General features: G+C 40.1%; 1 protein-coding gene across 1 annotated transcript in view; it reads right to left on the bottom strand.

The window, feature by feature from the left end:
* Positions 1-21,505, bottom strand: part of LOC128636403 (centromere protein P-like) — a 58,456-nt gene extending 36,951 nt beyond the window's left edge. The window contains exons 1-2 of the mRNA XM_053689422.1: positions 21,494-21,505; positions 2,877-2,956 (exon numbers count right to left, since the gene is read on the bottom strand). Coding sequence (XP_053545397.1) covers positions 2,877-2,956; positions 21,494-21,505 — 92 coding nt within the window. The remainder of the gene's footprint in view (positions 1-2,876; positions 2,957-21,493) is intronic.
* Between the last annotated feature and the right edge of the window lie 1,218 nt (positions 21,506-22,723).

The following is a 22,723-nucleotide window of genomic DNA, read 5'->3' as shown; positions in this document are numbered from 1 at the left end:
GGAGTGGACAACTGGGAAGCGGACTTTTTAAGCTGACAGACATTTTATCCAGGGGAGTCGGAACCCCATCCGGTGGTCTTTGCCACTCTGATTCTCAGATGGGGCAGACCGGAGTTGGATTTGATGGCGTCTGATAGATGCCTTGGCAGTGCCTTGGTCGTTCAACCTAGCTTATGTGTTTCCACCGTTTGCTCTCCTTCCCTGGGTGATTGCTCGGATCAAACAGGAGAGGGCTTCAGTAATTCTAATTGCGCCTGCGTGGCCTCGCAGGACTTGGTATGCCGATCTAGTGGACATGTCCTCTCTGCCACCGTGGAAACTTCCATTGAGGCAGGACCTTCTCATTCAGGGTTCCTTCCAACACCCAAATCTTATTTCTCTGCAGCTGACTGCTTGGAGATTGAACACTTGATCTAAGTGGGGGTTCTCTGATTCGGTCATTGATACTTTGATTCAGCCACGTAAGCCTGTTACTAGAAAAATTTACCATAAGATATGGCGTAAATATCTTTATTGGTGTGAATCCAAGAACTACTCATGGAGTAGAGTTAGGATTCCCAGGATTCTGTCTTTTCTCCAAGAAGGATTGGAGAAAGGGTTATCAGCAAGTTCCTTAAAGGGACAAATCTCTGCTTTGTCAATTTTACTTCACAAACGTTTGACAGATGTTCCAAACGTTCAGTCTTTTTGTCAGGCTTTGACCAGAATCAAGCCTGTGTTTAGACCAATTGCTCCACCCTGGAGTTTGAATTTAGTTCTTAATGTTCTTCAAGGGGTTCCGTTTGAACCCATGCATTCCATAGATTTTAAGTTGTTATCTTGGAAAATTTTGTTTTTGGTTGCTATTTCTTCTGCTCGTAGAGTTTCTGAGCTTTCAGTGTTACAATGTGACTCGCCTTATCTTATCTTCCATTCTGATAAGGTGGCTTTACGTACCAAACCTGGGTTCCTTCCTAAGGAAGTTTCAAATAAGAATATTAATCAGGAAATTGTTGTTCCTTCATTATGTCCTAATCCTTCTTCTAAGAAGGAGCGTCTGTTGCATAACTTGGACGTGGTCCGTGCCCTGAAGTTTTACTTGCAGGTGACTAAGGATTTTCGTCAATCATCTTCATTATTTGTTGTTTTTACTGGAAAGCGTAGGGGTCAGAATGCTACGGCTACCTCTCTTTCTTTTTGGCTGAAGAGTATCATCCGTTTTGCATAAGAGACTGCTGGACAGCAGCCTCCTGAAAGAATTACGGCTCATTCTACTAGGGCTGTGGCTTCCTCATGGGCATTTAAAAACGATGCTTCTGTTGAACAGATTTGCAAGGCTGCAACTTGGTCGTCTCTTCAGACTTTTTCCAAATTTTCCAAATATGATACTTTTGCTTCATCTGAGGCTGTTTTTGGGAGAAAGGTTCTTCAAGCAGTGGTGCCTTCTGTTTAGGTTCCTGTCTTGTCCCTCCCTTTCATCCGTGTCCTGTAGCTTTGGTATTGTATCCCACAAGTAAGGATGAAATCTGTGGACTTGTCATATCTTGTAAAAGAAAAGGAAATGTATGCTTACCTGATAAATTTATTTCTTTTACGATATGACGAGTCCACGGCCCACCCTGTCATTTTTAAGACAGGTATGTATTTTTTTTATTAAACGTCAGTCACCTCTGCAGGCTTTTCCTTTCTCTTCCTAACTTCTGTCGAATGACTGGAAGGGGAGGAGAAGGGAGGAGCTATATATACAGCTCTGCTGTGGTGCTCTTTGCCACTTCCTGCTAGCAGGAGGTTAAATCCCACATGTAAGGATGAAATCCGTGGACTCGTCATATCGTAAAAGAAATACATTTATCAGGTAAGCATAAATTTCCTTTTTCACGTGTACTTCTATAAGCTGCGATATACAAGGTGAGCCAGGCATCCTGGTGCTCCGTGTCATAATGGCCAGTTTGCTCAATGCCGTGATCTTTGCCTGCAATACCGGGGCTTGTAGTTTTCTGTAATATCTTGCACAGATTATAACAGCTGTGAAGAAGTTTGTCCAGTTTGGGAGAGAGAATCGCGAGCAGTCAGCAGAGGATTTGATACAAGGTAATCACAGAGGTAAAAAGTATATTAATATAACAGTGTTGGTTATGCAAACTGGGGAATGGGTAATAAAGGGATTATTTATCTTTTTAAACAATACAAATTCTGGAGTAAACTGTCCCTTTAAAGTCAACCCTAGAAGTACTTTTAAAATGTTCTCTTCTCTGAGGAGCAGATGGTGCAGTAACTACTGGATCTATTTCTAGATGAGCTGGCGACTCCAGATCAGGACAACGTAAATGCACATTAATATTGCAGGAGCAAACACACATCCTTAAAATTATTTTGTAATTCACTTAGTCGGAATGAAACTGAAGAACAATTGCAGTAGGTCCAGCTATGGGAATAATTATGGGCTGACCTGCTATGTGAAGTATGGAGTCACAGAGAAAGAACCAAACCAAAGACAAAGAAGGGAGTATGAGATCTGACCAGGTCAACACATAACATTTATACATAAAGAATCCCACCTAATAACTCCTGCTTCCCTTTAATAAGTCTCTTTTTTCAATAATAACAGTAACTTCTGCTTTCATTTAAGAAGCCCCAAAGATGGTGCCTTGTATTGCAATCCAATGTTAACATCACACCTTTCTCTAAGCATAATGTGTTTATGTGCACTGGCCACACTTAATCATTCCTTTTGTAAAATACCTGCATTGTATATTGTATATGGTAGATGACACACACCACTGACTCCTAATTAACCTTCCCACTAAGCCTGATGCTATGCAGAACTAAACAGAACTAAATACATAGATATCCAGCAATGACAACAGAGTTAACCTAACAACATAACCATTGCTTACCCTGGTAGCTTTGGGTTCTTCAGGACTATGTACTCAGCTGACAATCCTACTGGAATTCCAACAGCATCACTATACTTTTCCTTAAAGAAAAAGAAAGGAAACAAAACATTAAGGGAGTTTTAACACAGAACATAGGAAGTACATTTATTCTGCTAATCTTTTGTTATACCAGGTTTGGATTTCCAAATTTTCTTATGTGTGTCCATTGTCAAAAAATGCGTGTATTTATAGCATAGTCTGCAGCCAGATCTGACATTTATCCTGCCTAGTGGTAACAGACATGAAGAACTACAATCCAATACTATTAAACAAGAGATGGTAAAGGGTCATTCTAGTGAAAAATAAATAAGTCTGCTAATTTGCTAGAGAATCTAATCAGGCCATAGACTTGCAGCACTGCTAATACTACAGTTTCCATGGTAAACTAGAGGTAAAAAACAAGTATCTTCATTAAAGTCTATGGCGATGTTTACCTTACCACTAATTTTCTACAGTTAAAAAAATGAATGGAAACAAGGCCTATGTGTTTAACACATAGTTAAAGGATGGCTCGGAAGCCGCAGAGAACTACTGGTCCTGAAGGAAAATGGCCAGTAAGCCAATCAGCAATGGCACTCGTATGTCCCAGCTGCACAAATGTCGGTGCCAATTGGTCCACCGTTCACGCCCCATCTGGACCAGCAGTATTTAATGTCAAATTAAGCAGTCTTGGTTGCATGTGACTTTAAGAAAAGATAGAAAGAGACATGGCTGAAATTAAAGTGAATGTCAAGTTTGATGAATCAGTGCCCGGTTTTTAAAAATTCTTTGAAAAACAGGGGCATTTTCATTCATCAAACATTATATTTCTCTCGTTTTGTTAAAATACTTACAGTGGGGAAAAAAAGTATTTAGTCAGCCACCAATTGTGCAAGTTCTCCCACTTAAGAAAATGAGAGTGGCCTGTAATTTTCATCATAAGTATACCTCAACTATGAGAGACAAAATAAGGAAACAAATCCAGACAATCACATTGTCTGATTTGGAAAGAATTTATATGCAAATTATGGTGGAAAATAAGTATTTGATGAATATCAAAAGTTCATCTCAATACTTCGTTATATATCCTTTGTTGGCAATGACAGAGGTCAAACATTTTTTGTAAGTCTTCACAAGGTTGTCACACACTGTTGCTGGTATGTTGGCCCATTCCTGCATGCAGATCTCCTCTAGAGCAGTGATGTTTTGGGGCTGTCGCTGGGCAACACGGACTTTCAACTCCCTCCAAAGGTTTTCTATGGGGTTGAGATCTGGAGACTGGTTAGGCCACTCCAGGACCTTGAAATGCTTCTTACGAAGCCACTCCTTCGTTGCCCGGGTGGTGTGTTTGGGATCATTGTCATGCTGAAAGACCCAGCCACATTTCATCTTCAATGCCCTTGCTGATGGAAGGAGGTTTGCACTCAAAATCTCACGATACAAGGCCCCATTCATTCTTTCATGTACACGGATCAGTCGTCCTGTTCCCTTTGCAGAGAAACAGCCCTATAGCATGATGTTGCCACCCCCATGCTTTACAGTAGGTATGGTGTTCTCTCTCCTCCAAACACGACAAGTTGTGTTTCTACCAAACAGTTCTACTTTGGTTTCATCTGACCATATGACATTCTCCCAATCTGCTTCTGGATCATCCAAATGCTCTGTAGCATACTTCAGACGGGCCCGGAAATGTACTGGCTTAAGCAGTCCCTGGCAGCGTAGTGTGTTACTGATGGTAGCCTTTGTTACGTTGGTCCAGCTCTTTGCAGGTCATTCACTAGGTCCCCCCGTGTGGTTCTGGGATGTTTGCTCACAGTTCTTGTGATCATTTTGACCCCACGGGGTGAGATCTTGCGTGGAGCCCCAGATCGAGGGAGATTATCAGTGGTCTTGTATGTCTTTCATTTTCTAATTATTGCTCCCACAGTTGATTTCTTCAAACCAAGCTGCTTGCCTATTGCAGATTCAGTCTTCCCAGCCTTGTGCAGGTCTACAATTTTGTTTCTGGTATCCTTCGACAGCTTTTTGGTCTTCACCATAGTGGAGTTTGGAGTGTGACTGTTTGAGGTTGTGGACATCTGTCTTTTATACTGATAACAAGTTCAAACAGGTGCCATTAATACAGGTAATGAGTGGAGGACAGAGGCGCCTCTTAAAGAAGAAGATACAGGTCTGTGAGAGCCAGAAATCTTGCTTGTTTGTAGGTGACCAAATGCTTATTTTCCACCATAATTTGCAAATAAATTATCTACAAATCAGACAATGGCCGGTCCTAACGCTGCTTTTTAACGCCCGCTGGTATTACGAGTCTTGCAGGTACAGGTGTACCGCTCACTTTTTTGGCCAGACTTGGAAATACCGCAAATCCACTTACGTAAATTGCGTATCCTATTTTTTCAATGAGACTTGCATAGCGCCGGTATTATGAGTCTGACAAAAAGTGAGTGGTAGACCCTCTCCTGTCAAGACTGGTACCGCATTTTAAAGTCAGTAGTTAAGAGTTTTATGGTACAACGCCGTAGCATAAAACTCTTAACTAAAGTGCTAAAAAGTACACTAACACCCATAAACTACATATTAACCCCTAAACCGAGGCCCTCCCACATTGCAAACACTATAATAACATTTTTAACCCCTAATCTGCCGAACCGGACATGGCCGCCACTATAATAAATATATTAACCCCTAAACCGCCGCACTCCCACCTCGCAAACACTAGATACATTTTATTAACCTCTAATCTGCCGCCCCCAACGTCGCCGCCACTATATTAAAGTTATTAACACCTAAAGCTAAGTCTAACCCTAACACCCCCTAACTTAAATATAATTTAAATAAATCTAAATAAAAATAACTATCATTAACTAAATTATTCCTATTTAAAACTAAATACTTACCTATAAAATAAACCTTAAGATAGCTACAATATAACTAATAGTTACATTGTAGCTATCTTAGGGTTTATTTTTATTTTACAGGCAAGTTTGTATTTATTTTAACTAGGTAGAATAGTTATTAAATGCTTATTAACTATTTAATAACTACCTAGCTAAAATAAATACAAAGTTACCTGTAAAATAAAACCTAACCTAAGTTAGAATAACACCTAACACTACACTATAATTAAATTAATTCCCTAAATTAAATACAATTAAAATATCTAAAGTACAAAAACAAACAAACACTAAATTACAGAAAATAATAAACAAATTAAAAGATTTTTAAACTAATTAAAAATAAAACCAAAATAAAAAAAAGCCTACACTAAATTACAAATAGCCCTTAAAAGGGCCTTTTGCGGGGCATTGCCCCAAAGTAATCAGCTCTCTTACCTGTAAAAAAAATTACAAATCCCCCCCCAACATTAAAACCAACCACCCACACAACCAACCCTACTCTAAAACCCACCCAATACCCCCTTAAAAAAACACTAACCCCTTGAAGATCACCTTACTGGAAGAAGTCTTCACCCAACCGGGCCGAAGTCCTCAACGAAACTGGGAGAAGTCTTCATCCAAGCCGGGGGCAAAGTGGTCCTCCAGCTGGGCAGAAGTTTTCATCCAGACGACATCTTCTATCTTCATCCATCCGGCGCGGAGCGGGTCCATCTTCAAGGCATCCGACGCGGAGCATCCTCTTCAATCGACGGCTAACACAGAATGAAGGTACCTTTAAGTGACGTCATCCAAGATGGCGTCCCTTCAATTCCGATTGGCTGATAGAATTCTATCAGCCAATCGGAATTAAGGTAGAAAAAATCCTATTAGCTAATGCAATCAGCCAATAGGATTAAAGTTCAATCCTATTGTCTGATCCAATCAGCCAATAGAATGCGAGCTCAATCCTATTGGCTGATTGGATCCGCGTCGGATGTCTTGAAGATGGACCCGGTCCGCGCCGGATGGATGAAGATAGAAGATGCCGTTTGGATGAAGACTTCTGCCCGTCTGGAGGACCACTTCGCCCGGCTTGGATGAAGACTTCTCCCGGCTTCGTTGAGGACTTCGGCCCGGTTGGGTGAAGACTTCTCCCGGTAAGGTGATCTTCAAGGGGTTACTGTTAGGTTTTTTATAAGGGGGTATTGGGTGGGTTATAGAGTAGGGTTGGTTGTGTGGGTGGTGGGTTTTAATGTTGGGGGGGATTTGTAATTTTTTTTTACAGAAAAGAGTGCTGATTACTTTGGGGCAATGCCCCGCAAAAGGCCCTTTTAAAGGCTATTTGTAATTTAGTGTAGGGTAGGGCTTTTTTTATTTGGGGGGGGGGGGCTTTTTTATTTTGTTAGTGGGATTAGATTAGGTGTAATTAGTTTAAAAATCTTGTAATTTGTTTATTATTTTCTGTAATTTAGTTTTTGTTTTTTTTGTACTTTAGATAATTTTATTTAATTGTATTTAATTGTATTTAATTATAGTGTAGTGTTAGGTGTAATTGTAACTTAGGTTAGGTTTTATTTTACAGGTCAATTTGTATTTATTTTAGCTAGGTAGTTATTAAATAGTTAATAACTATTTAGTAACTATTCTACCTAGTTAAAATAAATACAAACTTGCCTGTAAAATAAAAATAAACCCTAAGCTAGCTACAATGTAACTATTAGTTATATTGTAGCTAGCTTAGGGTTTATTTTACAGGTACGTATTTAGTTTTAAATAGGAATAATTTAGTTAATTATAGTAATTTTATTTAGATTTCTTTTAATTATATTTAAGTTAGGGTGTGTTAGGTTTATGGTTAGAATTAGGTTTAGGGGTTAACTTTAATATAGTGGCGGCGACGTTGGGGGCGGCAGATTAGGGGTTAATAAATGTAGGTAGGTGGCGTCGATAATAGGGCCGGCAGATTAGGGGTTAATAATATTTAACTAATGTTTGCGAGGCGGGAGTGCAGCGGTTTAGGGGTTAATATGTTTATTATAGTGGTGGCGACGACGTTGGGGCAGCAGATTAGGGGTTAATAAATGTAGGTGGCGGCGGCGACAAATTAGGGGTTAATAAATATAATGTAGGTGTCGGCAATGTTGGGGGCAGCAGATTAGGGGTTCATAAGTATAATATAGGTGGCGGCGGTGTTCGGAGCGGCAGATTAGGGGTTAATAATATAATATAGGTTGCGGCAGATTAGGGTTTAATAAGTGTAAGATTAGGGGTGTTTAGACTTGGGGTTCATGTTAGGGTGTTAGGTGTAAACATAAAATATATTTCCCCATAGGAATCAATGGGGCTGTGTTAACGAGCTTTACGCTGCTTTTTGGCAGATGTTAGACTTTTTTTCAGCCTGCTTTTCCCATTGGAAATCGTGCACGAGCATGTTACACCAGCTCACCGCTAACGTAAGCAGCGCTGGTATTGGAGTGCGGTAAGGAGCAAAATTTTGCTAAACGCTCACTTCTTGTCTGGGTTGTAATACCAACGCTGTCTGTAAGTGAGCGGTGAGCATAAACTGCTCGTTAGCACCGCACAGCCTCAAACGCCAAACTCGTAATCTAGCCGAGGGCTTGTTGGAAATTATTTGCTGAAGTACCTTTACCTCTCTGGCAGATACAGGGTTACTATACATAATTAATTTGTGTCTCTTTAACAAGGCAGCCAGAAGTGGGAAGAAATTCAAGATAAATTTAAAAGATTATTGAAGCAAAATTACAAACATGTATTAAGGACAGTGCTCTATGATAATCACAGATATACTTTTTACATATGTACCTTGAAGAAACAATGCATTGTATGCAAAAGATGTGTATATTACTGTATATGTGCTGTATATTAAGATCCGAAAGCCTTTGGTTTTACAATATATGTGACATGGGATGCAATACACATTCTTGTTTTGTACCTTGTACAATAGCAGCTGTATTATACACATTTGGCCCTTCAAATGTCATGTACAAAAAACAGATGCTGTGCATTTTAAATTCTATTTCTATATCACTTTAAAGGACAAGTGACAGCCGCATTGATGTATTTTATACTCTGCTATTTCAGTATTCAGGAGCGTCTTTTCACATAGCACTAATAAAAAAACATAATTTATGCTTACCTGATAAATTTATTTCTCTTGTAGTGTATCCAGTCCACGGATCATCCATTACTTATGGGATATTCTCCTTCCCAACAGGAAGTTGCAAGAGGATCACCCACAGCAGAGCTGCTATATAGCTCCTCCCCTAAGTGTCATATCCAGTCATTCGACCGAAAACAAACAGAGAAAGGAGAAACCATAGGGTGCAGTGGTGACTGTAGTTTAATTAAAATTTAGACCTGCCTTAAAAGGACAGGGCGGGCCGTGGACTGGATACACTACAAGAGAAATACATTCATCAAGTAAGCATAAATTATGTTTTCTCTTGTTAAGTGTATCCAGTCCACGGATCATCCATTACTTATGGGATACCAATACCAAAGCTAAAGTACACAGATGATGGGAGGGACAAGGCAGGATTAAGCGTAAGGAACCACTGCCTGAAGAACCTTTCTCCCAAAAACAGCCTCCGAAGAAGCAAAAGTATCAAATTTGTAAAATTTGGAAAAAGTGTGAAGCGAAGACCAAGTCGCGGTCTTGCAAATCTGTTCAACAGAGGCCTCATTTTTAAAGGCCCAGGTGGAAGCCACAGCTCTAGTGGAATGAGCTGTAATCCTTTCAGGGGGCTGCTGTCCAGCAGTCTCATAGGCTAGGCGTATTATGCTCCGAAGCCAAAAGGAAAGAGAGGTTGCCGAAGCTTTTTGACCTCTCCTCTGTCCAGAGTAAACGACAAACAGGGTAGATGTTTGACGAAAATCTTTAGTAGCTTGTAAGTAAAACTTCAAGGCACGGACTACGTCCAGATTATGTAAAAGACATTCCTTCTTTGAAGAAGGATTAGGACACAATGATGGAACAACAATCTCTTGATTGATATTCTTGTTAGAAACCACCTTAGGTAAAAACCCAGGTTTGGTACGCAGGACTACCTTATCTGCATGAAAAATCAGATAATGAGAATCACATTGTAAGGCAGATAGCTCAGAGACTCTCCGAGCCGAGGAAATAGCCACCAAAAACAGAACTTTCCAAGATAAAAGTTTAATGTCAATGGAATGAAGAGGTTCAAACTGAACTCCTTGAAGAACTTTAAGAACCAAGTTTAAGCTCCACGGGGGAGCAACAGGTTTAAACACAGGCTTAATTCTAACCAAAGCCTGGCAAAATGCCTGGACGTCTGGAACCTCTGCCAGACGCTTGTGCAAAAGAATAGACAGAGCAGAAATCTGTCCCTTTAAGGAACTAGCTGATAATCCTTTGTCCAAGCCCTCTTGGAGAAAAGACAATATTCTAGGAATCCTAACCTTACTCCATGAGTAATTCTTGGATTCACACCAATAAAGATATTTACTCCATGTCTTGTGGTAGATTTTCCTGGTAACAGGCTTTCGTGCCTGTATTAAAGTATCAATGACTGACTCGGAGAAGCCACGCTTTGATAGAATCAAGCGTTCAATCTCCATGCAGTCAGTCTCAGAGAAATTAGATTTGGATGATTGAAAGGACCTTGTATCAGAAGGTCCTGTCTTAGAGGCAGAGTCCATGGTGTAAAGGATGACATGTCCACTAGGTCTGCATACCAAGTCCTGCGTGGCCACGCAGGCGCTATCAGAATCACTGATGCTCTCTCCTGTTTGATTTTGGCAATCAGTCGAGGGATCAGAGGAAACGGTGGAAACACATAAGCCAGGTTGAAGAACCAAGGCGCTGCTAGAGCATCTATCAGCGTCGCTTCTGGGTCCCTGGACCTGGATCCGTAACAAGGAAGCTTGGCGTTCTGGCGAGACGCCATGAGATCCAACTCTGGTTTGCCACAACGATGAATCAACTGAGCAACCACCTCCGGATGGAGTTCCCACTCCCCCGGATGGAAAGTCTGACGACTTAGAAAATCCGCCTCCCAGTTCTCCACGCCTGGGATATGGATTGCTGACAGGTGGCAAGAGTGGTACTCTGCCCAGCGAATTATTTTTGAGACTTCTAACCTCGCTAGGGAACTCCTGGTTCCCCCTTGATGGTTGATGTAAGCCACAGTCGTTATGTTGTCCGACTGAAATCTGATGAACCTCAGTGTTGCTAACTGAGGCCAAGCCAGAAGAGCATTGAATATCGCTCTTAACTCCAGAATATTTATTGGAAGGAGTTTCTCCTCCTGAGTCCACGATCCCTGTGCCTTCAGGGAATTCCAGACTGCACCCCAACCTAGAAGGCTGGCATCTGTTGTTACAATTGTCCAATCTGGCCTGCGAAAGGTCATCCCCCTTGGACAGGTGTACCCAAGACAACCACCAGAGAAGAGAATCTCTGGTCTCTTGATCCAGATTTAGCAGAGGGGACAAATCTGTGTAATCCCCATTCCACTGACTCAGCATGCATAATTGCAGCGGTCTGAGATGAAGGCGCGCAAATGGCACTATGTCCATTGCCGCTACCATTAAGCCGATTACCTCCATACACTGAGCTACCGAAGGGCGCGTAATGGAGTGAAGAACACGGCAAGCATTTAGAAGTTTTGATAACCTGGACTCCGTCAGGTAAATTTTCATTTCTACAGAATCTATAAGAGTCCCTAAGAAGGAGACTCTTGTGAGTGGCAATCGAGAACTCTTTTCCTCGTTCACTTTCCACCCGTGCGACCTCAGAAATGCCAGAACTATCTCTGTATGAGACTTGGCAACTTGAAAGCTTGACGCCTGTATCAGGATGTCGTCTAGATACGGAGCCACCGCTATGCCTCGCGGTCTTAGAACCGCCAGAAGTGAGCCCAGAACCTTTGTAAAGATTATCGGGGCTGTAGCCAACCCAAAGGGAAGAGCTACAAATTGGTAATGCCTGTCTAGAAAGGCAAACCTTAGAAACCAATGATGATCTTTGTGAATCGGTATGTGAAGGTAGGCATCCTTTAAGTCCACTGTGGTCATGTACTGACCTTCTTGGATCATGGGTAGGATGGTCCGAATAGTTTCCATTTTGAAAGATGGAACTCTGAGGAATTTGTTTAAGATCTTTAGATCCAAAATTGGTCTGAAGGTTCCCTCTTTTTTGGGAACCACAAACAGATTTGAATAAAAACCCTGTCCTTGTTCCGTCCGCGGAACTGGATGGATCACTCCCATAACTAGGAGGTCTTGCACACAGCGTAGGAATGCCTCTTTCTTTATCTGATTTGCAGATAGCCTTGAAAGATGAAATCTCCCTTGTGGAGGAGAAGCTTTGAAGTCCAGAAGATATCCCTGAGATATGATCTCCAACGCCCAGGGATCCCGAACATCTCTTGCCCACGCCTGGGCGAAGAGAGAAAGTCTTCCCCCTACTAGATCCGTCGCCGGATAGGGGGCCGTTCCTTCATGCTGTCTTAGAGGCAGCAGCAGGCTTTCTGGCCTGCTTGCCTTTGTTCCAGGACTGGTTAGGTTTCCAGGCCTGCTTAGATTGAGCAAAAGTTCCCTCTTGTTTTGAAGCGGAGGAAGTTGATGCTGCACCTGCCTTGAAATTTCAAAAGGCACGAAAATTAGACTGTTTGGCCTTTGCTTTGGCCCTGTCCTGAGGAAGGGTGTGACCCTTACCTCCAGTAATGTCAGCAATAATTTCCTTCAAACCAGGCCCGAATAAGGTCTGCCCATTGAAAGGAATGTTGAGTAATTTAGACTTCGAAGTCACGTCAGCTGACCAGGATTTAAGCCATAGCGCCCTACGCGCTTGGATGGCGAATCCGGAATTCTTAGCCGTTAGTTTAGTCAAATGAACAATGGCATCAGAAACAAATGAGTTAGCTAGCTTAAGTGTTCTAAGCTTGTCAATAATTTCAGTCAATGGAGCTGTATGGATGGCCTCTTCCAGGGCCTCAAACCAGAATGCCGCCGCGGCCGTGACAGGCGCAATGCATGCAAGGGGCTGTAAAATAAAACCTTGTTGAATAAACATTTTCTTAAGGTAACCCTCCAATTTTTTATCCATTGGATCTGAAAAAGCACAACTGTCCTCAACCGGGATAGTAGTACGCTTTGCTAAAGTAGAAACTGCTCCCTCCACCTTAGGGACCGTCTGCCATAAGTCCCGTGTAGTGGCGTCTATTGGAAACATTTTTCTAAATATAGGAGGTGGGGAAAAAGGCACACCCGGTCTATCCCACTCCTTGCTAATAATTTCTGTAAGCCTTTTAGGTATAGGAAAAACATCAGTACACACCGGTACCGCATAGTATTTATCCAGCCTACACAATTTCTCTGGTACTGCAACTGTGTTACAGTCATTCAGAGCAGCTAATACCTCCCCAAGCAACACACGGAGGTTCTCAAGCTTAAATTTAAAATTAGAAATCTCTGAATCAGGTTTCCCCGAATCAGAGATGTCACCCACAGACTGAAGCTCTCCGTCCTCATGATCTGCATATTGTGACGCAGTATCAGACATGGCCCTTACAGCATCGGCGCGCTCTGTATTTCTCCTAACCCCAGAGCAATCGCGCTTGCCTCTTAATTCAGGCAACCTGGATAATACCTCTGACAGGGTATTATTCATGATTGCAGCCATGTCCTGCAAGGTAATCGCTATGGGCGTCCCTGATGTAATTGGCGCCATATTAGCGTGCATCCCCTGAGCGGGAGGCGAAGGGTCTGACACGTGGGGAGAGTTAGTCGGCATAACTTCCCCCTCGTCAGAATCTTCTGGTGATATTTCTTTTATAGTTAAAGACTGATCTTTACTATTTAAGGTGAAATCAATACATTTAGTACACATTCTCCTATGGGGCTCCACCATGGCTTTCAAACATAATGAACAAGTAGTTTCCTCTGTGTCAGACATGTTTAAACAGACTAGCAATGAGACTAGCAAGCTTGGAAAACACTTTAAACAAGTTTACAAGCAATATAAAAAACATTACTGCGCCTTTAAGAAACACAAATTTTGTCAAAATTTGAAATAACAGTGAAAAAAAGCAGTTACACTAACAAAATTTTTACAGTGTATGTAACAAGTTAGCAGAGCATTGCACCCACTTGCAAATGGATGATTAACCCCTTAATACCCAAAATGGAATAATAAAAGACAAAAACTTTTTTTTTTTGTTTTTTTTTTTCAAACAGTCACAACAACTGCCACAGCTCTACTGTGGCTTTTTACCTCCCTCAAAACGACTTTGAAGCCTTTTGAGCCCTCCAGAGATGTCCTGGATCATGCAGAGGGAAACTGAATGTCTCCGTCAGTATTTTTAGCTGCACAGAAAAGCACTAAAAAAGGCCCCTCCCACTCATATTACAACAGTGGAAAGCCTAAGGAAACTGTTACTAAGCAAAATTCAAGCCAGCCATGTGGAAAAAAACTAGGCCCCAATAAGTTTTATCACCAAATACATATAAAAATGATTAAACATGCCAGCAAACGTTTTATATTACATTTTTATAAGAGTATGCATCTCTATTAATAAGCCTGATACCAGTAGCTATCACTGCATTTAAGGCTTTACTTACATTAGTTCGGTATCAGCAGCATTTTCTAGCAAATTCCATCCCTAGAAAAATATTAACTGCACATACCTTATTGCAGGAAAACCTGCACGCCATTCCCTCTCTGAAGTTACCTCACTCCTCAGAATATGTGAGAACAGCCATGGATCTTAGTTACTTCTGCTAAGATCATAGAAAACGCAGGCAGATTCTTCTTCTAAATACTGCCTGAGATAAACAGTACACTTCGGCACCATTTAAAAATAACAAACTTTTGATTGAAGAATAAACTAAGTATAAAACACCACACTCCTCTTACAACCTCCATCTTGGTTGAGGCTTGCAAGAGAATGACTGGATATGACAGTTAGGGGAGGAGCTATATAGCAGCTCTGCTGTGGGTGATCCTCTTGCAACTTCCTGTTGGGAAGGAGAATATCCCATAAGTAATGGATGATCCGTGGACTGGATACACTTAACAAGAGAAATGCATATTGTCAAATCTTTGCATATTTCTTTATATAGCGCTGCGGAATCTGTTGGCGCTCTACAAATAACCGATAATAATAATAATGTAAAATTCTCAGTTCTTCTTTGCTGTGCTAAGTACTGCTGACTTCTTGAACAGTCAAGGGGTTAATAAATTAATTTTCTGAGGCCTTCTTGTACAGTTCCAGAGACCGTGATGGGTTCTGAGCAGGAATTTATATGAAGGGGGGACACATTATTTACTGCTCCACTGTCTAATGGTCCAACTGTACAACACCCCTCATCAGCAAAGCTCTCAACAAAATAAGACAATAAAATAAAAAATGTGACTGGTTAAACCAATTACTAGTATTCTGAATACTGAAGAACAGTTTATTTTTAGGCGGCAGATTTTCTTTAAGCCAATACACAAGATGCATTAGATCACTATGGCATTATATAAAGAGTAGTGAATAAAGTCTTCACTTTTTATCTGGGTTGTCTGATAGTTATAATATGAGTGTATCCATGTTTGCCAGTGTTTCTCAGTGTGCTGAATACAACTGCAGTAGCAGGGTTACTAGTCACTAAACTGAAGTGCATGATATCAGCTTGTCACTGATCTGGCAATGTGCACAGGGTTCAAGAACAATTCAATTCCAAGATGGGGGCGCCCAGTGTGAAAAGGCAGAACTTCACTAATCAGCACTTTTGAAGAGTTAAAATAAGAGAAAGGCTTTGAAGAGAGCTGCAGGCACACAAGGAAAACATATCATGGTAAGTAGTAATAATTCTACTGTACTACTTGTACCTATCAGCTAAATGTACCAACAATCAGCAAGCACTATCCAGAGTGCTGAACCAAAAATGGACCGGCTACTTAGCTTAGAATCCTGCTTTTTTAAATAAAGATAGCAAGAGAATGAAGAAAAAATGATAATAGGAGTAAATTAGAAAGTTGCTTAACATTGCTGCTCTATCTGAAAGAACAAATTTGGGTTTAGTGTCCCTTTAGCGGGTGGGAGCGCCATTGGCTGCAGGTTCGCAAAAGATTTACCAACTTTGCCATTGTTATATGGTTTATGTCAATCCCTCCGGACTTAGCTGACCGGGGAAACTGACGGCCCCTGTTCACGCGCAATTGGCTGCACGCTAGCCTGGGCCGGCATTGCATACTAGTCCTAATGTGCAATGGTAACTGCGAAGATGTACGCCCCGTCCGCCTTACTTTGTTAAATCTGCCCTTTGGTTAACACATTTTATCAGTCTTAAGAATTCTGAGGAACCAGATACACATTATTAAGAGCTAGATAAGGGTTGTATAGAGTATGTATATAGTTCTGCACATAAATTATAAATAATTTATAAATATTATTTATAAATGTTACTTAGACTATTTAAAGCACATATTAATTGCATAATTTAATTTGATTTTTTGACAATTTGTGCAAACAAAATAAAAAATAAAAATTGTCAATTTTAGCCTAAAGGGACAGTTAAGTCCAAAAAAACTTTCATGATTCAAACAGGGCATGTCATTTTAAAGGGACACTGAACCCAATTTTTTCTTTTGTGATTCAGATAGAGCATGCTATTTTAAGCAACTTTGTAATTTACTCCTATTATCAATTTTTCTTCGTTCTCTTGCTATCTTTATTTGAAAAAGAAGGCATCCAGACCGCTGGACAGCACTTTTTTATTGGTGGATGAATTTATCCACCAATCAGCAAGAACAACCCAGGTTCTTCACCAAAAATGGGCCGGCATCTAAACCTACATTCTTCAATTTCAAATAAAGATACCAAGAGAATGAAGAAAATGTGATAATAGGAGTAAATTAGAAAGTTGCTTAAAATTGCATACTCTATCTGAATCACAAAAGAAAAAATTTGGGTTCAGTGTCTCTTTAAACAACTTTCCAATTTACTTTTATCAACAATTTTGCTTTGTTCTCTTAGTATTCTTAGTTGAAAGATAAACCTAGGAGGTTCATATGCTAATTTCTTAGACCTTGAAAGCCACCTCTTATCTCAATGCATTTTGACAATTTTCACCACTAGGGGGCATTAGTTCATGTGTTTCATATAGATAACATTGAGCTCATGCACGTGAATTTACAGAGGAGTGAGCACTGATTGGCTAAAATGCAAGTCTGTCAAAAGAACTGAAATAAGAGGGCAGTCTGCAGAAGCTTAGATACAAGGTAATTACAGAGGTAAAACGTAAAACCTATATAATTATAACTGTGTTGGTTATGCAAAATAATAAAAAAATGATAGGGAGTATCTATCTTTTAAAACAACAAAAATTCTGGTGTGGATTGTCTTTTTAATATTGGCTTACATTTTAGCTAGTGGTCAATAAAATCAGCCGGATGGTGTGCCCATTAAATAGGTCCTGGGGAGAACCCTGGAACATTCACAAATTCATTAAAAATGTTAGAAGCCAGAAACAGAATTTTAGGTGCAGTGGCTACCTGGCTCCCCCAATTTCTCACTCACTGGGTCCCTAGATTTAATAAGTCCCATAGTACTGTATGAATAAAGGAACATTAAACATTTTTTTATTGTATTAAAAAACAAAAGAAAACATGGGGATGTGTTTTGTGGTGAGTGATTCTCTAGACAGATTTGGGATAGGGCACAGCAATGCATAAATTCAACTTGAAAAGAAAAAAAGTGCAGTAAATAAGTTGGATTTTTTTATTGCTGTAAAGTTTACTTTTTATACAATAAACGTCTATATTTAACTAATAAATATAAATTACAAATATTAAGTACAATTTTAATAATTTACAATTGTTAATAATTAACCGCATCTGGTTGAAACACCAAATTATTCAGAGAGGATGTTAAATGCTAAAAAAAAAAACAATCTTTGAGAGGCCTTCTTAGTGGTATATGTCTGAAGCCATCAGAAGGGATATGTTAGTCAAACATTTATTTTTTAAAAGGATGTTTCTGTGGGAGTTGTCCCCGTCACCCAGTGAGCAGCAGAGTCCCAGGACAAAATCTTGTACATCTTGTTAGTTTTACCAATAAATTTAAACAACTTTTTAAAACATTTTTTTACTAAAAACTATTATAAAAATGATTAACTGCTTCTCCCCTTAAGCAAACTATATAAACTAGGATTGATAGATCATGTAAAGTGCACGCGTACAGACACACAGAAAGGGCTCTATTTAACAAGCTCCGTATGGAGACTGATGGCCCCTGTTTCTGGCGAGTCTTCAGACTCGCCAGAAACAGCAGTTATGAAGCAGCGGTCACAAAGACCGCTGCTCCTTAACCTGTCCGCCTGCTCTGAGCAGGCGGACAGACATCGCCACAATACCACCCGATCGAGTATGATTTGGTTGATTGACACCCCCCTGCTGGCGGCCTATTGGCCGTGAGTCTGCAGGGGGCGGCGTTGCACCAGCAGCTCTTGTGAGCTGCTGGTGCAATGCTGAATACGGCGAGCGTATTGCTCGCCATATTCAGCGAGGTCTGGTGGACCTGATCCATTACATTATACATTAGCAAGAGCACTAGATGGCAGCACTATTTCCTGTCATGTAGTGCTTCAGGCGTGTGTACGCTACCTACCTAGGTATCTCTTCAACAAAGAAAAACATAAGAACAAAGCCAATCTAGACGTAAATTGGAAACTTTTTAAAAATAAATAAATTGTATTCTCTGTCTGAATAATGAAAGAAAAATGTTGGGTTTAAAGTGATAGGAAAGCTAAAATTAACCTTGCATGATTCAGATAGGGCAGGTCATTTTAAGACACTTTTAAATTCACTTCTATTTTCAAATGTGCTTCGTTCTCTTAGTATCCCTTGTTAAAAAATGAATATCTTCTGTGTCCCAGTTAATGAAAGGGACATTTCCTTTTGTGATTCAGACAGAACATAATCTTTTTAAAAAGTTTCCAATTTACTTTTATTATCAAATTTGCGTTATTCTGTGTTGCAGAGATACCTAGGTCTGTGTCTGGAACACTACACGGCCGGAAATAGTGCTGTCCCCTAGTGCTCTTGCAAAAAATGCTGCCATATAGTGCTCCAGAAATGGGCCGGCTCCTAAGCATACATCCCTGCTTTACATTAAAGGATACCGAAAGAACAAAGAAAAATTGTTAATAGTAGTAAATTAGATTTTTTTTTTTTTAAATTGGATGCTCTATCTGAATCACAATAGAAAAATGATAGGTTTCATATCACTTTAATGGGAAATATGGGGCTGCCTAAATCCTAGCCAAAAATGCTCAAACTCTATATAAGACCATAAAACCCTGCCCAATGCCCCCCCCCCATAGTCCCTAAATGTGAAATCTTTAGAATGCAAACTACAGTGCAGTAAAGCCTCTCTACAGCCAATCCTTATACCTGAGTTGCAGCCGTTCTTACAAATGCAGGCGTGCGCACAGCACTTATTAGGAGCAAACAGACTACAACATGCCCTTACTCATGCGTAAAGGGACAATGAACCCAATTTTTTTCTTTCGTGATTCAGATAGAGCAGCAATTTTAAGCAACTTTATCATTTACTCCTATTATCAAATTGTCTTCATTCTCTTGGTTTCTTTATTTGAAAAGCAAGAATGTAATTTTAGATGCTGGCCCATTTTTGATGAACAACCTGGGTTGTTCTTGCTGATTGGTGGATACATTCATCCACCAATAAACAAGTGCTGTCCAGGGTATGAACCAAACATTGGCTGGCTCCTTAGCTTCAATGCCTTTATTTTTTTCAAATAAAGATAGCAAGAGAACAAAGAAAAATTTATAATAGGAGTAAATTAGATAGTTGCTTAAAGGGACATAATACTCATTTGCTAAATCACTTGAAACTGATGCAGTATACCTGTAAAAAGCTGACAGGAAAATATCACCTGAGCATCTCTATGTAAAAAAGTAAGATAATTTACCTCACAATTTCCTCAGCTCAGCAGAGTAAGTTCTATGTAAAAAGTTATACTCAGTTACTGCCCAGCTGCAGGTAAAAAAAAAATAAAAAAATGAAGAAATGAACAGCAGCCAATCAGCATCAGCAGTGCTGAGGTCATGAACTCTTATACTGTGATCTCATGAGATTTCATTGTAAACTTCCTTACACTGAATAGGGAAATAAGATGAGTGTGCACGAAAGCTCGCTCCTTCCACTGTCCCGGGACAGACATGCTGATTTGTTGCTTAGAAGTCCTTTACAATGGGATGTGGCTACTGAGAAAATTTTGAGGTAAAATATCTTCCTTTTTTACATAGAGATGTTCAGGTGATATTTTCTAGTCAGCTTTTTACAGCTATGCTGCATCACTTTCAAGTGTTTAAACATTTGGGTATTATGGCCCTTTAAAATTGCTGCTCTATCTGAATCATGAAAGAAAAATTTGGGTTCAGTGTCCCTTTAAGGGCATGTTGTAGCCAGAAATGTTGCTGTTTGCTGTATTGGAGCCATGTTTTGCTGAGTAAAAATCTATATTAAAGAATCTTGGAAGCTGGAGGACATTGTTCATTGGCAGCCCTTTCTGGCAGCCAAGTAGTTAAGTCATAGTCCATCTAGGGCCAGTACTTGTCTATTTTAATAAAACCTGCTCGGTACCTGCTCTCCTAGAATTTATACGATTAAAGGATAAATGAAACAGTAACACACTGAATGAAATAAAGCAGAGTGAATATACTAAGACTAAATGAGCCAGCAGACTGTACATGCTGTCACAGCCTAGATTTCTGCAGCACATAAGATGAAAGGTCTAACACACCTGCTAGTTTTTTTTTTTTAAACATCTTGATAACAAAATTACAGTTGCTGCATCTTGGACTTCTCACGTTCAGTAAGGACGACAGATATCATGCCAACCTCCACACTTATATAATTTACTGCTTAAGCAACACAAGGTCTTCTTTTAATATCCAGTATTTCAAGATTTCTCTTTGAATTATAAAATAACAAAATGTTGGCCCTGATATAGTCATAAGCCAAATGGCCTGAATTAGTTTATTGTAGCAAACGTGGCCAACAGTTATGCAAGAGGCCAATTTACATAGGTGGGGACCAAACAAACTTTTGAACTTCTGTGAAATCAATAGACAAGATGGTTGGCTGAATTTTTGGTAGATCTATGTCATATGCAAAACATCAAACTAACTTTATTGATAGTGTAATAAAAGTTCAAAGGAACTTTCACCATTTTCACTACATTCATTTTTAATAAGATACACTTAAATATAGTTATTATATATTTTAAGCAATTTACCACAACAGAAAACTAGTCCACATGCTCATCTGGAATATAAAACCTTGGAGTACACAAAAGTAAATGTAATTTGTGAAAAACATTAAGGGCAAGATTATCGCACATTATGATTTTTTCGCACGTGACATTTTTTTTTCGCAATCAATTTCCATTGCGCAGGTATTACAAGTCTTAAAATAATCGCGATTGCGCGTGCACATTCGTCTTTTACACAACAATCCATCCCACGCTCAAAGAGCTGTAGTTAATGGTTTTGCACAATATAAAAATTTCACCAAACACTTCAAAAATACATTACAAAGTACACTTACACTCATTGTAATAGCTGTGCAACCCCAAATGCGAAAAAGCCATAACGAGCCAAGATTTTTTGCAACTGATTTGCCGCACGACTTGTAATCTTGCCCAAAGTGATTGAGGACTTACTCTTAAAGGCATAGTCTAGTCAAAATCAAACTTTCATGATTCAGATAGAGCAGCAATTTTAAGCAACTTTCTAATTTACTCCTATTATTATTTTGTCTTTGTTCTCTTGGTATCTTTATTTGGAAAAACAAAAATTATGACTTACCAGATCATTTCATTTCCTTTGATACAAGGAGAGCTTACAGCTGCATTTATTACTTTTGGGAAAACAGAACCTGGCCACCAGGATTAGGCAAAGACCCCAGCCAAAGGCTTAAATACCTCCCCCACTTCCCTCATCCCCCAGTCATTCTGCAGAGGGAACCAGGAACAGTAGGAGAAATATCAGGGTGAAAAAGGTGCCAGAAGAAAAACATATAAATTTAGGGCCGTCCTCCGGAGAGCACAGGCCTGAGCTGTGGGCTCTCAGGATCGAAAATGATCTGGTAAGTCATAATTTTTGTTTTCCTTCTAAATACAGGGAGAGTCCACAGCTGCATTCATTACTTTTGGGAAAACAATACTCAAGCTATAGAGGACAGTGAATGCTAACGGGGGGAGGCACCACAGCCTGAAAAAAATCCCCAACTCCTGAAAACTGCTTTAACAGCAGCAAAGACCCAAAGAGTAGCAGGACCAATTAACTGCCCAACAATTAGAACCGTAAGAGCCCACCTCAGAGACTACACAAAATCACAGATCCCAAAAAGAGCACACAAACCTCTGAGGAGACGAGAGTCCCGCTGACTATGAGGTCAGCAAAGAAACACTTCACCCTGAACACAAGGGGAGCAACCAAAACTCCCAACACCGTACCATTCCATAGGAAGAACACAGAAACAAAGAATATGCTAAGGAGACTGAGAGGACCTCAAAGTACAATCCCACCAAAAAAGGGGGAGAAGACCCTTGCAGAACCCGAAGAAAAAGTCTCCTTAGAAAGAAGACCCAAGAAGGCGGATTACCTGACTGCAAGAGATACTAGAACCTGGAGAGATATTCCAGACACTTGTGAGCACACATTCAAGGTGCAAGTAGCAGCAGCTGGCTACAAACTGCGGACCTTCCGCTTGCTAGACAGCTAAGCTAACCATCAGGCTACTACAGCTGACTAAACGTAACAGGACAAGGAATAGACAAATTCAAGGACCATATGCAGCATCAATACAGAGAACCAATGTATCCTAAACAAGAAATCTAAAGTCCTGACAGACAAAATTTGAACGCAATTGCCTGTCCGCCGGCCGCGTT

The sequence above is a fragment of the Bombina bombina genome, chromosome 7, assembly GCF_027579735.1.
Source record: "Bombina bombina isolate aBomBom1 chromosome 7, aBomBom1.pri, whole genome shotgun sequence".
Classification (NCBI taxonomy): Eukaryota; Metazoa; Chordata; class Amphibia; order Anura; family Bombinatoridae; genus Bombina; species Bombina bombina.
The sequence above is the reverse complement of the archived record's forward strand: the minus strand, read 5'-3'. Positions and strand labels throughout refer to the sequence as shown.